We start from the raw sequence: 17806 nt of genomic DNA on the forward strand, positions 1-17806 counted from the left end.
AGCATGTCCCGAGTCGAATATTTAGTAGATTGAAGATGTTGCCATATGGCTAATGGCTCTGCGACACACACACAAACTAAAAATGTTTCCCAATATAATTTATATTATAGATGTGTTGTGTGAGGCTTTAAGTTGTGTACATACTCAGGCTTCTCCAAATGTTACATGCTTGGAATAGATTAAGTGAAAAATATACGAATTCGTGAGCCACTGATTGACCATGGATTTAAAATAACACGATGTGCCATCAAAACATGATGTGAACATTCAGGGCAAGTTTTAGAAGGTTTTGAAGAGACGTTTTCACCCGTTCGAGAGAAACAGTTTGTCTGCAAATGCGCTGTCCAGGGTGCTGAAACCAGTGAAACGCAGTCACTACATATCAACTTAGAAGTTATTTTGCTGTATTCTGCAGATACCTCAATGATTTTCATGTTGTATAGGTCTAAATGACAGGTTAGCTACCTGGGCTGAATTGCGTCCACATTGCTTATGAGCTGCACACTTGTATCTATGCTTTACTCGCTATTGTGTGCTTAAAGTTATATATGTTCCTTACACTTGACAGGGATTACTTGGGCTATTTGTAGGCTATATTAGTAGGTATACCATTTAAAGAGAAATTACTTCATTTCATCTAATCTCTCCTACAGGAAGGACATAATTGAAAGAGGGATGATAAGTTGATGGATATACCCAATAAAAACTTGGATGCGCAGTCTTCTTGGTTGGCTGAGATGACCTGATTCTGCAGTCAGTACCTCTGACACAATGTGGAATATGATTCGTCCGAGTGCAATCAGTATTTTGTATTTTCCAATTCTATTGTTCGAGGCGTTCGTGTTTCCCAGTGACAAGTATGAGAGGTCGTTGGTGCCGCGGGCGGCGTCCCGCTTGGTGGCCAGGATGGACGGTGACGTAATCATCGGTGCCCTCTTCTCAGTCCACCACCAGCCCTCGGCCGAGAAAGTTGCGGAAAGAAAATGTGGCGAAGTCCGGGAGCAATACGGAATTCAAAGAGTGGAAGCGATGTTCCATGCATTGGATCGGATCAACTCTGACCCGAACCTGCTACCCAACATCACTTTGGGCTGCGAGATCAGAGACTCTTGCTGGCACTCATCAGTGGCTCTGGAGCAAAGCATCGAGTTCATAAGAGACTCTCTCATCTCCATCCGTGATGAGAAGGACGGCTCCAGGTGGTGTATTGAAGGAGTGCCCTCCAGCCAGCCCCCCCCAACAAAGAAACCCATAGCGGGGGTCATTGGGCCTGGGTCGAGTTCAGTGGCCATTCAAGTTCAAAACCTTCTGCAACTTTTCAACATCCCTCAGATTGCGTACTCTGCAACGAGCATCGATCTGAGTGACAAAACCTTGTTTAAGTATTTTCTTAGAGTTGTGCCCTCTGACACCCTTCAGGCCAGGGCCATCTTAGACATTGTCAAACGCTACAACTGGACCTACGTATCAGCTGTCCACACAGAGGGTAAGGCCCCGTTGGGTATCATGAATGCATGCATCTGGGCAAAACGGCATCTCCACTGGGCCATCTTTCCTCTATTGAGACTCCAATTTACATTTTGGACATTTGCAAGAATAATCCAGTTTTATAGCATGAGCCAAGTATTTAATCTCCCAGAGCAAGAAGCACAATATAAGCTTTTACATGAGATCAAAAGGGATGATTTCGTGTTGCCAATTAATAATTTTGTTTACTTGGTTTCCTATTAATACAACCAGTAGTCATCCAAATAGTCAAATAGTTGAACAGTAATATAATGTAAAATGCAATTTTTTTTACCTGATTCAAAATACAGCTGCTTTAAATGCTTCAGAAAAAAAATCTGCAATAATCTTTAAAGAAGTGATGCCAGTGGTAGGTTTCCAGTTGTCAAAATGCCTGTCAACTTGACCTTCTGTAAATGGATCCAGAATGAGGTCATGCAGACTATAAGCTCATGCAGTCTGTTCCCGAGTGATGAATGATTTAGTAATGACAAGATGAATTGAATTTGGCTTGTGCATTTTTGGACTCAATTCAGTTTGAATTCAATGGCATCCTGTAGGGCTGTTACAGGATAGGTTTTTCATTCATGCGTTTCAGTTTTTCATTTAGAAGATATAAGATTCTCCAACTCGGAGCCCAGATTGGGGACTGGATTATACAATAATTAACATTCCTGTCCCAGTGGAGACCCTGGGATGACATCAGGTTCATAGCTGGCTGATTTCCATGCTCTGTCTTCATCAGAACCCCTTGCTCCCTTAGCAGTGGGAGTCAGCAATATGTTTAGGGTGAGGTGATAAAAATCCAATTATGCCTGTTACACCTCCATTACTTACCACAACGATGAAAATGGTTGTTCAAGATCAAGTCTTTTATTGTCAGATGCACAGAACAACACAAGGTCAGACTGGGCAATGAAATTCTTGGGACAACGCAAAGACATATAACATAAGCATTCAGTTCAACATAGATTACATCTATGATAAACTAAAATATAATAAACCTCCTGAATATACAACATAATATACAATATACAGTACAGTATACTAAACCTATAATACACATAATAACCTAAACCAACCTTATAAACCTATACTAACCTAGAGACAGTGGCGTACAATTAGTGCAATAGTGCAATATTGCTGATAGTGCAACCATTAGCTGAAAATGACAGTATGTAAAGTGGCTAGAGAGTAGTGTATCAATGTCCATATCAATGTCCATTCAGAAGCCTGATGGCCCTTGGAAAGAAAATGTTGTCCAGTCTGCAGGTGCGAGACCGAATACTTCGGTATTGCCTGCCAGAAGGCAACGGAGTAAAAAGGAACTGAAGGATGGGTGGTAACAGTCTCTTTGAATCCTGTATGCTTTCCTGAGGCGTTGTGTGTGGTAGGTGTCCTGTAGGGCTGGGAGCTTCCTGCCAATGATGAACTCAGCAGACCTGACCACACTACGTAGGGCCTTGCGGTCCCTGTCTGTGCAGCTCCCATACCACACTGTGATGCAACCAGTCAATATGCTCTCTATAGTGCATCTGTAAAAGTTCGTGGCGAGGACTGAGTCAATGCCCAACTTCTTCAGTCTCCTCAAGAAGAAGAGGTGTTTCCGGGGCACTTTGACCACCTTGTCCGTGTGAACAGACCAGGTGAGGTCATTGCTGATGTTCACCCCGAGGAACCTGAAGCAGCTGACCTTTTCCACTACGGATCTGTTGATGTGTAGGGCTGCATGCTCCTCCTCCTGCCACCTCCTATATCCCACAATCATCTCCTTAGTCTTGCTGACGTTGAGAGAGAGGTTATTGTCCCGACACCATGATGTCAGGGTATCAACCTCCTCTCTGTATGCTGACTCGTCACTGTCAGAGATGAGGCGGAGGTTGGAACTGTGCGTTGCCGCACAGTCATGAGTGAACAAGGAGAACAGGAAAGGGCTGAGCATACAGCCCTGGGGGGTGCCTGTGTTGGTAATCAGTGTGGATGAGGTGCGGTCACGATCCTCACCACCTGTGGCCTTCCCGTCAGGAAGTTGAAGATCCACTTGCATAGGGAGGTGCTTAGTCCCAGGTCCACAAGCTTGGAGATGAGTCTGGAGGGGATGATGTTATTGAATGCTGAGCTGTAGTCAATGAACAGCATCCTCACATATGTATTCCCTTTATCCAGGTGGGAGAGAGCGGTGTGTATTGTCAGGGTGCATTGTTGTTGTTGCATTGTTGATAAGCAACACATTCAGCCCAGTTCCCCTCCATATGTTCAACTAGACGCATGTGGTTGAGCTCGATGAAGCTGTTCTATGCTTTTCAACAGTTACTACTCATACAGCAAATAATATCAAGTTACAGGTCCTATTAGGTAAAATGATGTCAGGTTACAGGTCATATTACCATTTAAGAAATAGCAGTGGGCCTCAGCGATGTGTTTAAGATGAGGTGATGAAATCAATCACATTTACCATTTAAGTAAGAGGTAAGTGTTCATTGAACGTGTATTCATCATATGATTGTCAAGTGGATACAGACAAAACAAACACCATGACGACCAGATCATCCTTTTCTCCTGTTCTCAGGGAACTATGGCGAGAGCGGGATGGAAGCCTTCAAAGAGCTGGCTTCCCAGGAGGGCCTGTGCATCGCCCACTCTGACAAGATCTACAGCAATGCTGGGGAGAAGCACTTCGACCGTCTGCTGAGGAAGCTGAGGGAACGCCTGCCCAAAGCCCGGGTGGTGGTGTGCTTCTGCGAGGGCATGACCGTGCGAGGGTTACTCATAGCCATGAGACGCCTTGGCGTAGTGGGGGAATTTCTCCTCATCGGAAGGTATGTCGGTACTGCTCAGTGGTTAGAGCAAGCCACTGCAGATCTAAAGGTCCCAGGTTCAAATCCCTATCATGTATTGCTTTCGATAAAAGCTAAATAAATGCATTATAAATAGGGCCATGCCAGCAAATATGTTGAGAGAGTGTGAGTAAAACTATGGGTTGGTTTCAGTAATTGGCTTAGACCATGTGTGGAACAAAACACATTGTTCTACTTTCAGAAAATGCACTTTTACAACTCTGCACATTGGTGTAATTTACATAGCATCGCATTATGCTATGCAGTACATTGCTAGAAGACACATAACTATCTTTTTAGTTATGTGTTTCTGTAGCTTACTTTGAAATGATAAGTGAATGAGAGTGTTCATGGTGACAACCATGGTTCAAAATTAGGGCCTTTTTTCCCAGGCATGCGATCAGGCCCACCGCAATTCACACAGAGTGAACTGGGATCATTATTCTGGCAGGAGTGGAGCTCCTTTGAAAGCAGAAGATGCTTTGAGTCAGGCTCAGTCATGAATAATGTATCTACAGCGAGTTCCTTCTCTCCCTGTCAGAAAGTGGCACGGGTACCATGGAACAACACCTCCAGCGCAGGCTTGAGGAGGAATGAGTGCTGAGCATCAAAGCTGCTGTGAACGGCTAGATGTTCACGAACTGTAGCGCTCTACAGAGTACCAAGCTCATGCATAGTCCTGGGGTGAGTGGCAAAGAAGAAGTAACAGCTGAAAAAGACACAAAGTTCACCCTGAGTCCTAGATTCAAACAGCTCATTATAAATAGCTGAATAAATTAGACAGAAACCAAGGGGGTTTTGAGGAGAAATCTGGGTAGACTATGTTCACTCACCCCTCCAAAGAATTGATTTGAGACTTTTTCAAAAAGAGACAAGTAAAATGCAACTCAAGGGTTCAGGCTGCCTTCGAATGTAAAGTCTCTGCAGAGGATAAAGAGGACATTGATTCGTTGCGGTTGTTTCTTTCTGGGTCAAGGAGACTACTGGAACATTTTTAGAGCAATGCATTTGCGGCACAGGGAAGGTAGGCTGGTGGACTGGGCCTGTCAGATGACCAGAGGAGCTGGCCATCCACAAGATGAACCTCGTTTGTCTCCCCTAAAATAACGAACAACACCTTTATCAGACTAACAGGATTGCAGCGGTCTACGATTGTTGGTGGATGATGCTGTGTGCTGGTTTGAGTGTGTAGCAGCGAACAGATGAAACAAGTCTGTGACTTTGTAGGATTGATCCATAGTCCATTTCAGTGATGTGTCAATGCAATCTCTTTCTTTGCCTGTTTGGATTTTGACATGACTTGAATGATACAAATGCATAGCTCAGCATTGGAGTGGTCAGATATTTGGCCTGTGGTAGTACAGTTTGATGCTAGGATAGGTTTGTATGATCACATTTATGTGCTTGCGTCAGTCCAGCAGGGTGCTGGCAGACAGTTTGGTTAGGGGGAGTATGGTGCTGTGAAACAGATGGCGAAAGGCTGCTAATGTTGCCATGCCAGAGTGGGAGAGCCTGAGCTGGCCCAGTCTTGTGTTGTGAGTTTGTCATAAACTTGTGACACGTCAGGCATGTGGTGAAGGCTGTTGGCGTGAAAATGCACCATTCATAGGCTGCTGTTGCTTTTTGGTAAAGCATCTCTGTGCAGTTTGAACATCCCTTCATAACAACGTAATTGCGCAAGTATACAATGTTTTTGTTGTAACGACAGTGTGCTTACACAGCTGCAAGTCATGTGTCAAGCGTTGGGGAGCAGACATGGCTCCACACTAACCCTCCTACCCTTCCACTCCACCCCCTTCCCCCTCTACCCCCTGTCCACCCCCCAGTGACGGTTGGGCCGACAGAGATGAAGTGGTGGAGGGCTATGAGCAAGAGGCCGTGGGTGGTATCACCGTCAAGCTGCAGTCCGAGGAGGTCACCTCCTTCGACAACTACTTCCTGCAGCTGCGTCTGGACACTAACACCAGGAACCCCTGGTTCCCTGAGTTCTGGCAGCACCGCTTCCAGTGCCGGATCCCAGGTCACCCGCAGGAGAACGAGAACTACTATCGAAACTGCTCAGGTAGATATGAACATGTTACTGTAAAGGCGGTCTGTCTGTCTATCTGTGAAAGTGACGCCAAGAACAAAGCCAATTTCCTGTGTCAGTAAGATGGTTTTTGTAGTGTACAGTAGCACTTTATTGATCCCCTGGTTGAAACTGCAAAGGCTGTCATTATTGTCAGCTCATGCCAGTTGTCAATAACATTTGAATGATAAGGTACAACGTTTGTTAAAATGTTACATCCTCAAATGGCTGGAATCTTCAAGAAACTGAAAACTTACAATAGGTTTGACCTCCACAAGATGGGACATGCTATGCATCTATCCATACAATATATTAATATTTTCTTTGTTTTACTTTATTTCTAAAACATTCTCCCTGCCGACAAAAGCTGATCTAGGTAAAAATGGAATCCTTTTTCACATCGGCCAACACAGAAAGGATGAAATCAAACACATTAGACTCTTGATCACATGAAAAAATGCTCAATAAGCATATTTTCAAAACAAAATAAACCTTTTTTTCCACTTTTCACATATTAGTCCTTTTCAAAAATATATTTACGTTTTGAAAACTTATGAGCTGCTTCTGAGTCATGTTTTGACATTTAAAATAAATTATGTTAAATTAATTATAAGATAAACGTAAATATAAAAGTATGCATGCAACAGTGCACAAATCATTTTAGCCATTTATTTTATGTTAATTTAAACTCTTAAGTTCTTTAAAATACAAGGTATTTGCATGGAATTATTTTTCAGTTATTACATCAACCTTCCCAATTTATTTGAACTTATTTTGGATCTGTGGATTTGCTTGATTGAAAGACATGCCCTTTTCCTTGCCTCATTCACATATCTCAAGCATTTCAATATTTTCCACGGTATTTATGAACGTACAAACTTATAAGTGATACTATGTGTAAAACTGATCCGTTGTGATAATCAGCGACAGTGTTATAGCTTGCTGTTCTGTCACTTTTATTGTCCCTCTGTGTAGAGCTTCGAGATGGTGAGTGTACTCCTCTGAATGACCCTCAGTAATAAAACATCTCACTTTGGCAATATAGATAGAGGTCAAATGATTTGTTAACACCGCATCATACTTTGTGACCTAAACTCTGAAACTGAACTACCCTGATATCCAGGGGGATCATAAAGGAAAAGAGGGAGGCTTGTGCAGGGCCCAGGAACATCTTGGGGGGAGGGATGCCTGAAATGACTTTCAGGCCCTAAATTCCTACCACCGCCCCCTGCTGATATCATCTGAAAATCTAAATGGTGGCAGATTTCAGATGTCAGTTGACCTCTAATATATGAAGCTATTGGGATGTTTTCATGCTTTGCGCGTGAGAGCACAATTGACTGGTTTTTGTGCGTACTGTGTTCTCACACCTTCAAGACCTTCAGACTGCTGTATAATAACATAGCCCAATAACAACTGAAGCACAAACTGTCCACTGGCTTCTCTCTATACAAACTGCATGTTGGCCCGGTAGTTTAAGCCACTCGCTCGAGTTTTACACGTCCTCACAGTTTTCTCCAATTTCTTTTTTCACGGTTGGGTTTTGATTACTTATGTTTCTGCCATCAGCACCACACGTGTTCACCAGAACTCTATCGCGAACAACACTCCTTAGTAGTCTTCTGCATGCTAGTACAATTTATCTACAAGCAAGACGGGGTCGAACCCAAGGAGTAATACAACTAGGTCACTCCTCACTGGTGTCTGCTGGTATATGATGTTACACATGGAGAATGCGCACATTGCCTGCGGCTAGCCCACTGGATTGATTAGTAGTGTGTTAATTTGCACTGGTGTCAGATGTTGCCCTTTTTGGTAAATACTAACACGAGTGAGTTATTGTATGTAAAATTTCTACCAAAGCCCTTCGAATAAAAAACACCCACATTGATAGTGTAACAACTTGTTGATTGTGTTGCTTGATAGATCTTGGTTTGTTGACATATTTATAATAGCTTCCTTTGTATTTACAGTGTTCACGCTTCCTGCTTGTAGCTTGCATACAACTGAATTGATAGGGTGTCCTTGGACATTAGTGTTAAGAATGCAAGTGTGATAAGAATTGTTTCTATCACAGATATTCTTCTAAAAGAGTAAGCTGAGTTGTAAATTAAACATCCTGATTTTATTAGCACGCCAAGAACGTGGTTAGGTGCCAAGTGAGGATACAAACAGAGGGAGGTCTGAATAAATTAGAATATTGAGCTTGTTTTCTCTCTTAATTGGTAATAAAAAAATCGGCATAATGTTTAACATTGAGGGCTGAACTGAAAATGCAGAAATGGACTGCTGATCCCTGTGAACGAGCATTATTTTGAAGCTTCACTCTTGTGCTGTCTGCCCTTTGATGCTCTCTCCCACAGAACCGAGGAACTCCTCTTGCCTAAAGCTTAACAATGTGTCTTTGGACACCCTATCATTCCTTTGTAATAATCTGGCTACATCATGCTACAGACAGACAGCTGATAAACTCAGACACTGTAATTTTCCTCTTCTCGAGCAACAGTTAGTGATGACCTGATTGCGAATTTTTATTGTGTAATGCTTGCGTAACGCTTGTAGCGCTGTAACTGCTTAAACCAGCACTCTCACTTATGGATCACTCCTTCATGGATGTCTTCATTCCTTATTTTGATTCTGTGTTTTTTTCTTTGTATTGACAGGTTATGAAAATCTGGAGGATAACTACGTTCAAGACAGCAAGATGGGTTTTGTCATCAATGCCATCTATGCCATGGCCCACGGCCTTCATGACATGCACAAACACCTGTGTCCTGGTCACGTGGGCCTCTGTGAAGCCATGGATCCCATAGACGGCAGCCAGCTGTTGGACTTCCTGTTAAGGACGTCCTTCGCCGGAGTGTCTGGGGAAGACGTGTGGTTCGACGAGAACGGAGACACCCCTGGAAGGTACATATATGAAGCATAGAAGCATGAAAGTATGAAGCACTGCATTTTGGGCTATAAATAGTTCAACTTACAGTAAAAGCCAACTGTGAGTTACAGACGAACCACTAGAAGTGGATGAGAACCACAACCTCTGTGACAAAGACCCAACCTGTGTCCCTCTCCCCACGCTCAGGTATGAGATCATGAACCTGCAGTACGTGGAGCCTGGCATGTATGACTACATCAACGTGGGCTCATGGCATGAGGGGCTCCTCAGCATCGATGACTACATGATCCAGATGAACCGCAGTGAGATGGTCCGCTCCGTCTGCAGTGAGCCCTGCTCCAAGGGGGAGATCAAGGTACTACAGAAGCCATGACTGTCCCTCTGGCAGATTTCAAGTTTAGTTTGCCATTTGCACCTGAGCTGGGGCAAGTGCAAGTTCGGGTGCACGGAAATTATTGGTCCTGCTCCTCTTGCTGTCATAGCAGTGTGTTTCGAATAATTTAGATCTCAACTATTTCATGATAGTACGAGTTATTGGCATGGCCTGAAAGACATCTTCCATTTTTAAAAGAATGTTACATTAGAATTAGAGAACGTATCATGTTATGGATACTAACTGTTCCAAGTGTGATTGGGTAATCCATTGTGTTTCCTGCTGTGTGGTACAGGTGATCAGGAAGGGGGAGGTGAGCTGCTGCTGGATCTGCACGGCCTGCAAGGACAACGAGTACGTCCTGGATGAGTTCACCTGCAAGGTCTGCGACATTGGCTGGTGGCCTAAAGACGAACTGGAAGGTACAGTTGATCCCAGTGAAGACACCTGCTGTAGAACAGGGCTGGAGGTTTTCACTCTCATAGGCTTTCACTCCAACCGCAGTTGTAGCTAACCTGACTCTGCTTGTTAATCAGCTAGTTCCTGAACTTGTTATTTGTAAATGATTTTATGAGGTTTGCTAAATTAGGGTGGGAGTAAAAAGCCGCCGTACGCGATAGCTCTCCAGGAACTGCTGTAGATAAAATCTGAGAACGTGTAGCTGCTTGTCGGATGACCCGATTGGTCACCTTGGTCGTTCATGTTGGCAGAGTTCAAGCATAAAAAAGGCTTCATCCTGCCTGAGGAATTTTGTTACTGCAAGCCATCTCCTTTTAACTTGTCCTCTGAACAGTCTATCCTGCTGTGGTGTTCTAGCAGTGTCTTGTAAACCTGGTGTGCCCCATTTTCAAAGGTTTCCCATGACACCTGAGCTCCATTCATCATCTTTACCCCTGATCCGACAGGCCACACTGGCTTCTACTTTGGCCTACTTTCACACACACCCTGTGTCGTTCAAAGACACTTTCTTCAGAAGATTTCCTATCATTTTATCTGTTACATAAAGAACAGATAAAACATTTACATTTAATCATTTAGTAGACGCTCTTATCCAGAGCGACTTACAGTAAGTACATGGACATGCTCCCGAGGCAAGTAGGGTGACGTGCCTTGCCCAAGGACACAATGACATTTGCACGGCCGGGAATTGAACTGGCAACCTTAAGATTACTAGCCCGATTCCCTAACCGCTCAGCCACCTGACATCAATTGAAAGATAAAACAGCAAACAAATCTGGAAATTAAGACAAACTTTTTTGAATCTTTAAACTACAGTTAAAAAAAATCTACTTTCATGATTTTGATAATAACTGTAATAGTCAATTATGACACTAGGTTAAGGACAGTCCAATGAAAGAATATTCAGTTACGACAGTTTGCAGATACAGTTGGGGTTGATTCCTGTACCAGTTTTGATCTTCAATGATTTACTTTGTCCTGCTGCAGTGGCCTCAGTCTCCCCTGGCTGTGCTCTGTATCTCTGCCCCCCCCTCCCCTCCTCCTCCCCCCTCAAGACACAGTGTATTTATAGTTGAGCTGAAAACCTACTTTAAGACTTGGACACACAAGAAATGTATGCGTACGTCACAGGCTTCGGTAAAGAAAATCAATGCTTTTTTAATTCCTCCCCAACTGTGCCAATTCTGTAACGATTCTGCAGCCAAAGAAAGATACCATTTGAAAATGAGCATGAATCCTTTTGCGTATTTAATGGACGTCATTTCAAAAACATTAACAACGTAAAAACTTACAGGAGGTGTCTGTCTTCTCAGGCTGTGAACCCATCGAACTGCGCTATCTGGAGTGGGGAAACCCAGAATCCATAGTCCAGGTGGTGTTCTCCTGCTTGGGCATCCTGGTCACGTCCTTCGTCACCTTCATCTTCGTCCTGTACCGCGACACGCCTGTGGTGAAGTCCTCCAGCCGGGAGCTGTGCTACATCATCCTGGCAGGCATCTTCCTGGGCTATATCTGCCCCTTCACACTGATCGCCCGACCCACCGTGTTCTCCTGCTACCTGCAGCGCCTCCTGGTGGGCCTCTCGGCCGCCATGTGCTACTCCGCCCTGGTCACCAAGACCAACCGCATCGCCCGCATCCTGGCCGGCAGCAAGAAGAAGATCTGCACCCGGAAGCCCAGGTCTGTCTGTTGATATGGATTTTCTATCTGTCTGTTTGTTTGATTGTCGGTCGGTCTGTTTATTTGTTTGTCTGTTTATACGGCCTGTCTGTCTGACTGCCTTTCGGTTTATATAGCCTGTGTATTTGCCTGTCTGTTTGTACAACCTGTCTGCCTGTTTAAACAGGTTGACTGTTTGTCTGTCCAAATGTCTGTCTTCTCATCTACAGTCTCATTTTTTGTAATGAAAAACTCTCTCCAGGTTCATGAGTGCGTGGGCCCAGGTGGTCATTGCCTCCATCCTGGTCAGTGTCCAGCTCACCCTGGAGGTCACCCTGATCATCCTGGAGCCCCCGGAGCCCATCAAGTCGTACCCCAGCATCCGCGAGGTATTCCTCATCTGCAACACCAGCAACGTGGGCATGGTGGCTCCGCTGGGCTACAACGGCCTGCTGATCATGAGCTGCACCTACTACGCCTTCAAGACGCGTAACGTGCCCGCCAACTTCAACGAGGCCAAGTACATTGCCTTCACCATGTACACCACCTGCATTATCTGGCTGGCCTTCGTGCCTATCTACTTCGGGTCCAACTACAAGATCATCACCACCTCCTTCTCCGTCAGTCTGAGCGTCACGGTGGCGCTGGGCTGCATGTTCACGCCCAAGATGTACATCATCATCGCCAAGCCGGAGAGGAACGTCCGCAGCGCCTTCACCACCTCCGACGTGGTGCGCATGCACGTGGGCGACGGCAAGATCGCCTGCCGCAGCAACAGCCTGCTGAACATGTTCAAGAGGAAGAAGAACTCTGGCAACGCCAAGTGAGTTCCTGTGTTTCAGTTCTGCCCTGCTCCGGAGGCACCTTGGGGATGCTGGTTCAGGCTTGCTGTAATTCCCTCTCAGGGCACCTGTAGCAGACATGGCCTAGTGGAGGTTTAATTAAACGACGATGTGACATTTGATCTGTCGGTGGGACACAAATAAAACCAGCATCCTCAAGAGTACTAATGGATCACAGAGGGGCTGAAGATACACCATGGAATTATACAGTCAATCACCTCATGCTAGCTATTTATTGTTTATTATTTATTTCTCTTAAATATTGACATTGATCGAAACATATCACTTTGTATCGACATAGTTATATAGTTATTAACTTATTTTTTACATGAACCAGAAATGCTGTTGTTGTCTCCACTTTTCTGAGTTCCTGTGAAATAACAGCCGTCTTTATTCTGTTCATAGTTCTAATGGAAAGTCTGTGTCATGGTCTGAACCAGGTTCAAGACATCCTCCAAAAGGGGATCACATGTGGCACAGACTGTCAGTGCATGTGAAGAGACAGGAGGCAGGTTCCAATCAGATGGCGGTCATCAAACCCTTAACTAATACCTACCATAACACAGCCCTGGAGTTCTCGGACCTCAGCACCAAGACTCTGTACAATGTGGCTGAGGAGGATGAGAATGACCCAATCCGATACAACCCCCCTACTCCTCCCATGATGGCTCACGGGCAGATGCCCGCTGGCGGGCCCATGAAAGAGGTGGACGAGGACGAGGTGGAGTTCTATACCCCAGAGCGCCTGCAGCAAAACAGCTTGATCCAACAACACATGATTACCCCCTTCCAGGGGGTGGGGGGACAGTACAACAGTGATGTTCCCCAGCTCAGTGATATGATCAGTCTGCCGGATTCTATGGTGGGAGGGGGCCGACCGGTGTACCACCAGCCCCACCTCATCCAGCAGCACCAGGTGTTGCCCTTGGAGATGGACCCCTTTGATGAGGAGCCCATCTCCATTATGGATGAGGAAGAGGAGGAGGAGGAGCTGGAGGAGGAGCAGTTTGGTCTCCTCCATGGATACATGTACGACAATGCCCAGATTCATGACGAGGAGGAGTTGGTTCAGGTCAAACTGGCAATGGAGAACTCCTTGTCCCTGATGCCTCCTTCCCCATTTCGTGATTCGATGGGGACAGGGAACCCCTTTCCCAACTCCCCCGGGTCTGAGTCAATCTTGTGCACCCCTCAGAGTGTGACCTATGCTTCTGTCATCCTCAGAGACTACAAACAAACTTCCTCAACTCTTTAAAAGGTGCACTGTATCCTGTACATACGGTGAATTCAGTTTTGTATGTGATGACTTGTCTAATTAAGAAATGGGGTGAGCCGGTGACTAAATGACTTTATGAATTAAGATAAATTCTGTAACATCATTGGGAGTGACTTTTAAAAACCCCATTGCAGATGTTGTAATTTAGAGAATACACCCATCACAAAGTACAGTGTAGTTGTGTAATAGATTGCCCACTTGACGGCTGTCTCAAAATATGCTTTGAAGTTCATAGAATACTAGGAAGATGAATGCTAAGATGTGTCTGCATAATGCTTTCTGATTAGCAGAGTTATAGGATACAACAGAAAACTGTGTATATATAACATATGTAGGAACTTAGATATACACTGTTTAACTTGTAAATGAATAATTACTGTTTGTTAATTAGAAGAATGTGTTCCTTATTGATATTTCCAGAGTGATTTGTGCCAAAAAGGTATTCAATTTAGGTGGCTTATTGTGAAGCAATAAAGCATTCATTGTCTTGTCAGATGAATACAGAATTGATACATAGTTAAATCAATTACGAATTACCATATTACAGGAAAAAAGTGCTGTATCAAGAATGTAGCCTGTCTTAGAGAATATGTTAAAGTGCCACATACCTGCCATTAAGATATTTATTTTTGTGTCTAATTTCTGTTTTCCAATTAATTAGATTTGTATGATACTTTTTATAATGAATCCTCAAGCCTATGTTAGTACATGATAAAGTGTACAGTGTAGTTAGTGTTTCAAAAATGTCAAGGGTTTTGCGGGAATGTACATTCCAAATTTTGCTAGATGCATAAATAATCTGCTTGTAGCTTCTAAAGTGCTTGTTGGGGCTATGTACAGGATAATACCTTTTACCAAGTAACGATTTACTAAGTAACGATTTACAAAGTAACAATGACATACAGTAGTGAGACAACAATGGCTGTTAACATTAAAAGACAGGCTTTATATTAATACTAAACATTTTTTATGCGTTTGTGTACTGTCATAATAATGAATTGCCTTACGAGGTTATGTAATTAATTTAAATGTATTAAAATGTTTATGGGTTTGCTTGTGAATTATTAGACTTTGATTTAGCGTTATTACTTTGATTTCGGTTGACTTGGCCAGTATAGAGAAATCATTTCTTCACGTTAGAGATTCTTATTAAGAGTAGCTGAAAATACACAGATGGGATTCTACTTCAGAGTAGATATGGAAAGAGATGTTTTTAAAATGTTGTTCATTGGAAAACAGTATTTTTGAAAATCAATTATTATTATTGTTGTTTTCAACATAACAAAAAGATCTACTTTAAAGGCAGTTATGGAGTGGAAATGGGACCTAAATAGCAATGTTAGACAGTGGAGCCCCCATCCCTGCCATCCTCTTTGCCAACAAATGCGACCAGACAGAAAGACACATAGTATAGAGCAAATTTGTGGTCACATTCTGCAAAGAGCAAGGCTTTCTGGGCTAGTTACAGACTTCAGCAAAGGTGTGTATCAGTACATTCTTTCCTTGTCTATAATTTGCTTTGCATTGTAGCTACACATACTTTATAGTTATTTAAAGCACTTCACATTCCACTGTCATGTAATTTTTTGACTAATCATACTATGCACTTCATATAAAATGTTTGACAGAACATTAACAGAGATGATTGATGTTCAGACTCAAACTATACTGTACCTTCACGTTTAACTCAGGGGTCAAATCCTTTTTTTTGTTTGTCCAAACTTCAGACCAGTATCAAAAATGAGGAGGCAGGTGCTCTCATGGTGGATGACATCATGCTGCTAAGTGACCAATCCTTGTCCAATGAAGAGCACCATGGGAACAAGATCAAAGTGAAGCAGGAGGCCATGGTTACTCAGCACCAACCTCCATGCTGTTAGCTATGTAGAGACAATCTTTATGAAGCAGAGAGCCAGACTACAGCAGAAGTGTGTGTTTGTGCTCTGTGTGGAGCTCATGCACTGATAGACTATTCCTATGTTATAGCATATTTCTCCAACTTTGTAAAGAGAAGCGTTGCAACAAGCAGGGTACCAGCTTTTGCTATGCAGTGCAGTGCAGTATCGTCATGACAGATATCATTCTTCCTTAGCAGTGCTTGTGTGGGTTGTCTCATAAACACCCCTGTGGAGAAGATTGAACTAATTTCCCTTGTTAATCCAGTGATACCGTCAACAGGCCAATATACAGAGCAACGTGATACAGGGCATGCTGGGAGAAGGCTGTGGCACTCTCTTTACACCACAACCACTCTACAGATGACCTACTATCAGTGCCGGTTCTAGCACATTTGGTGCCCTAGGCAAGGTTTACCTACACTACACCATTTTTTTTTTGGTGTTTGCTTGATGAAATATAGTGGCTGAGATTGCAGCATGCCACAACACCCTCTATGGGTCTGTGCAATCTTGATAGGGGATTAATTTCCGTTGCAATCAATTTGGTTAAAATGACCAGATAAACCTGACAGTCCAGTGAGTCACCACCTCCAACACAAATCAAGTCTGTGAATTCAGGAGTGTGACTGAAAGCATGGAGAACCGTGGGAGAGCTATGGCCCCCTCCGTATCAGACAGGAACTGGACATGAGTCATTGTGGTCACAAAACAGAGAAGACAGAGTTACGATCACAGTTTCTAAAAAAGAGTGTTGATTTTCACGTGATTCATTCAAAACGTTTTGGAACACAACCCACTGTATTTTTGTTCCATTAAGAAATGATGAGAGAGGATTACGAAATATAACTTGTTCAGTGGTTCAGGTCGTTTACTTAAGTCCACAAATCCTGATAGTTGTTTGTTACCGTTTTTGCATACAGTGAAAGCGAAACCTTGACCCTTATTTTTGCTGACATGCTGTATATTAGTGGCTGGTTATTTTTACACACCCATCTGTTATTTGCTCTACTGTAGTTTTACTTTGCAGTGTCCTTGCTGTGCGTCTAGGGATCTGTTCTATATACCCGTGCTTACTGTGCCTCTATCCAGCTCCACTTGTCTAACATTGAGGTTCCTTCGATGTGTCCAAAAGGTCATGAGGTGATATTACCTTGCAGGGAACCTTGAGAAAGCCCTAGTAGGCTACTTTTGAATAGTTGGTTGGTGCGTTTCTATCACTCTCAGGAGTGATGCAAGACACACTTACTGATTGTACTTTACCTAGTGTGGTAGATGTGCCTGAGGGCATGTGAAGGAGTGGCAACAACTAAATTGGGATGTTATGTCCCAGATACACAAGACCTAGATTCTGAAGTCAAGCAGGGACGTTGCCTCCATTTGGTAATGATCTGGACAAACACCAAAAACTCTCAACGATAACATAAATTATTACATTGAAGATTATACACTGTCCATCTGATCGCCTATTCTTGTGTGAAAACGTCATCAATTCCATCACCCGACAACAGTGGAATACATGCTTATTATGTATCCTATCATACTAAATATCAAAGATATCTCCAATCTGTCCTCAAGGCCAATGTTGTATGATATGGTATACCAAGCCCTAATGTAACTCTCCATGGTGCTGAACTAGTTTTAAATCGACTGACTTCAATTCTCCGAAGACATTAACAATCCCTCAACATCACATAGTTCAGATTGGCTTTGCGAGGCATAGTGTTAAATAATTCTCTTAGAAATGTTCCGAGGTGAAGTCGTGATTTGCAACTTAAAAGCGTGCACAGCCCTCAGTGGTCAGACTCGTGATGCAGTGATTATTCATTCATAAAGCCGGTGTGTTAAAGCAGATGGTGCCGAGGAATGTGCCGGTGTTTGTTGGACAACAGCTGGTCTACGAGGTATGGCCATGACGAAAATTGCGATGGCAAGAACTAATGGAAAACCCTGAGAAAGGGTTGAGGGGTGTACAAATCAACCATATAGGCAGCC

At 43.5% G+C, this 17806-nt stretch overlaps 1 protein-coding gene across 1 annotated transcript; it reads left to right on the forward strand.

Moving 5' to 3' along the window:
* The first annotated feature begins 771 nt into the window (after positions 1-771).
* grm1b (glutamate receptor, metabotropic 1b) lies at positions 772-14914 on the forward strand. Its single transcript, XM_047016619.1, has 9 exons — positions 772-1486; positions 4076-4325; positions 6170-6405; positions 9075-9321; positions 9494-9662; positions 9976-10102; positions 11453-11819; positions 12061-12621; positions 13046-14914. The coding sequence occupies exons 1-9, from the start codon at positions 772-774 to the stop codon at positions 13893-13895; spliced, it is 3522 nt and encodes a 1173-aa protein (XP_046872575.1). The 3' UTR covers positions 13896-14914.
* The last annotated feature ends 2892 nt before the right edge of the window (positions 14915-17806 follow it).

This window comes from Hypomesus transpacificus, chromosome 3 (genome assembly GCF_021917145.1).
Source record: "Hypomesus transpacificus isolate Combined female chromosome 3, fHypTra1, whole genome shotgun sequence".
Classification (NCBI taxonomy): Eukaryota; Metazoa; Chordata; class Actinopteri; order Osmeriformes; family Osmeridae; genus Hypomesus; species Hypomesus transpacificus.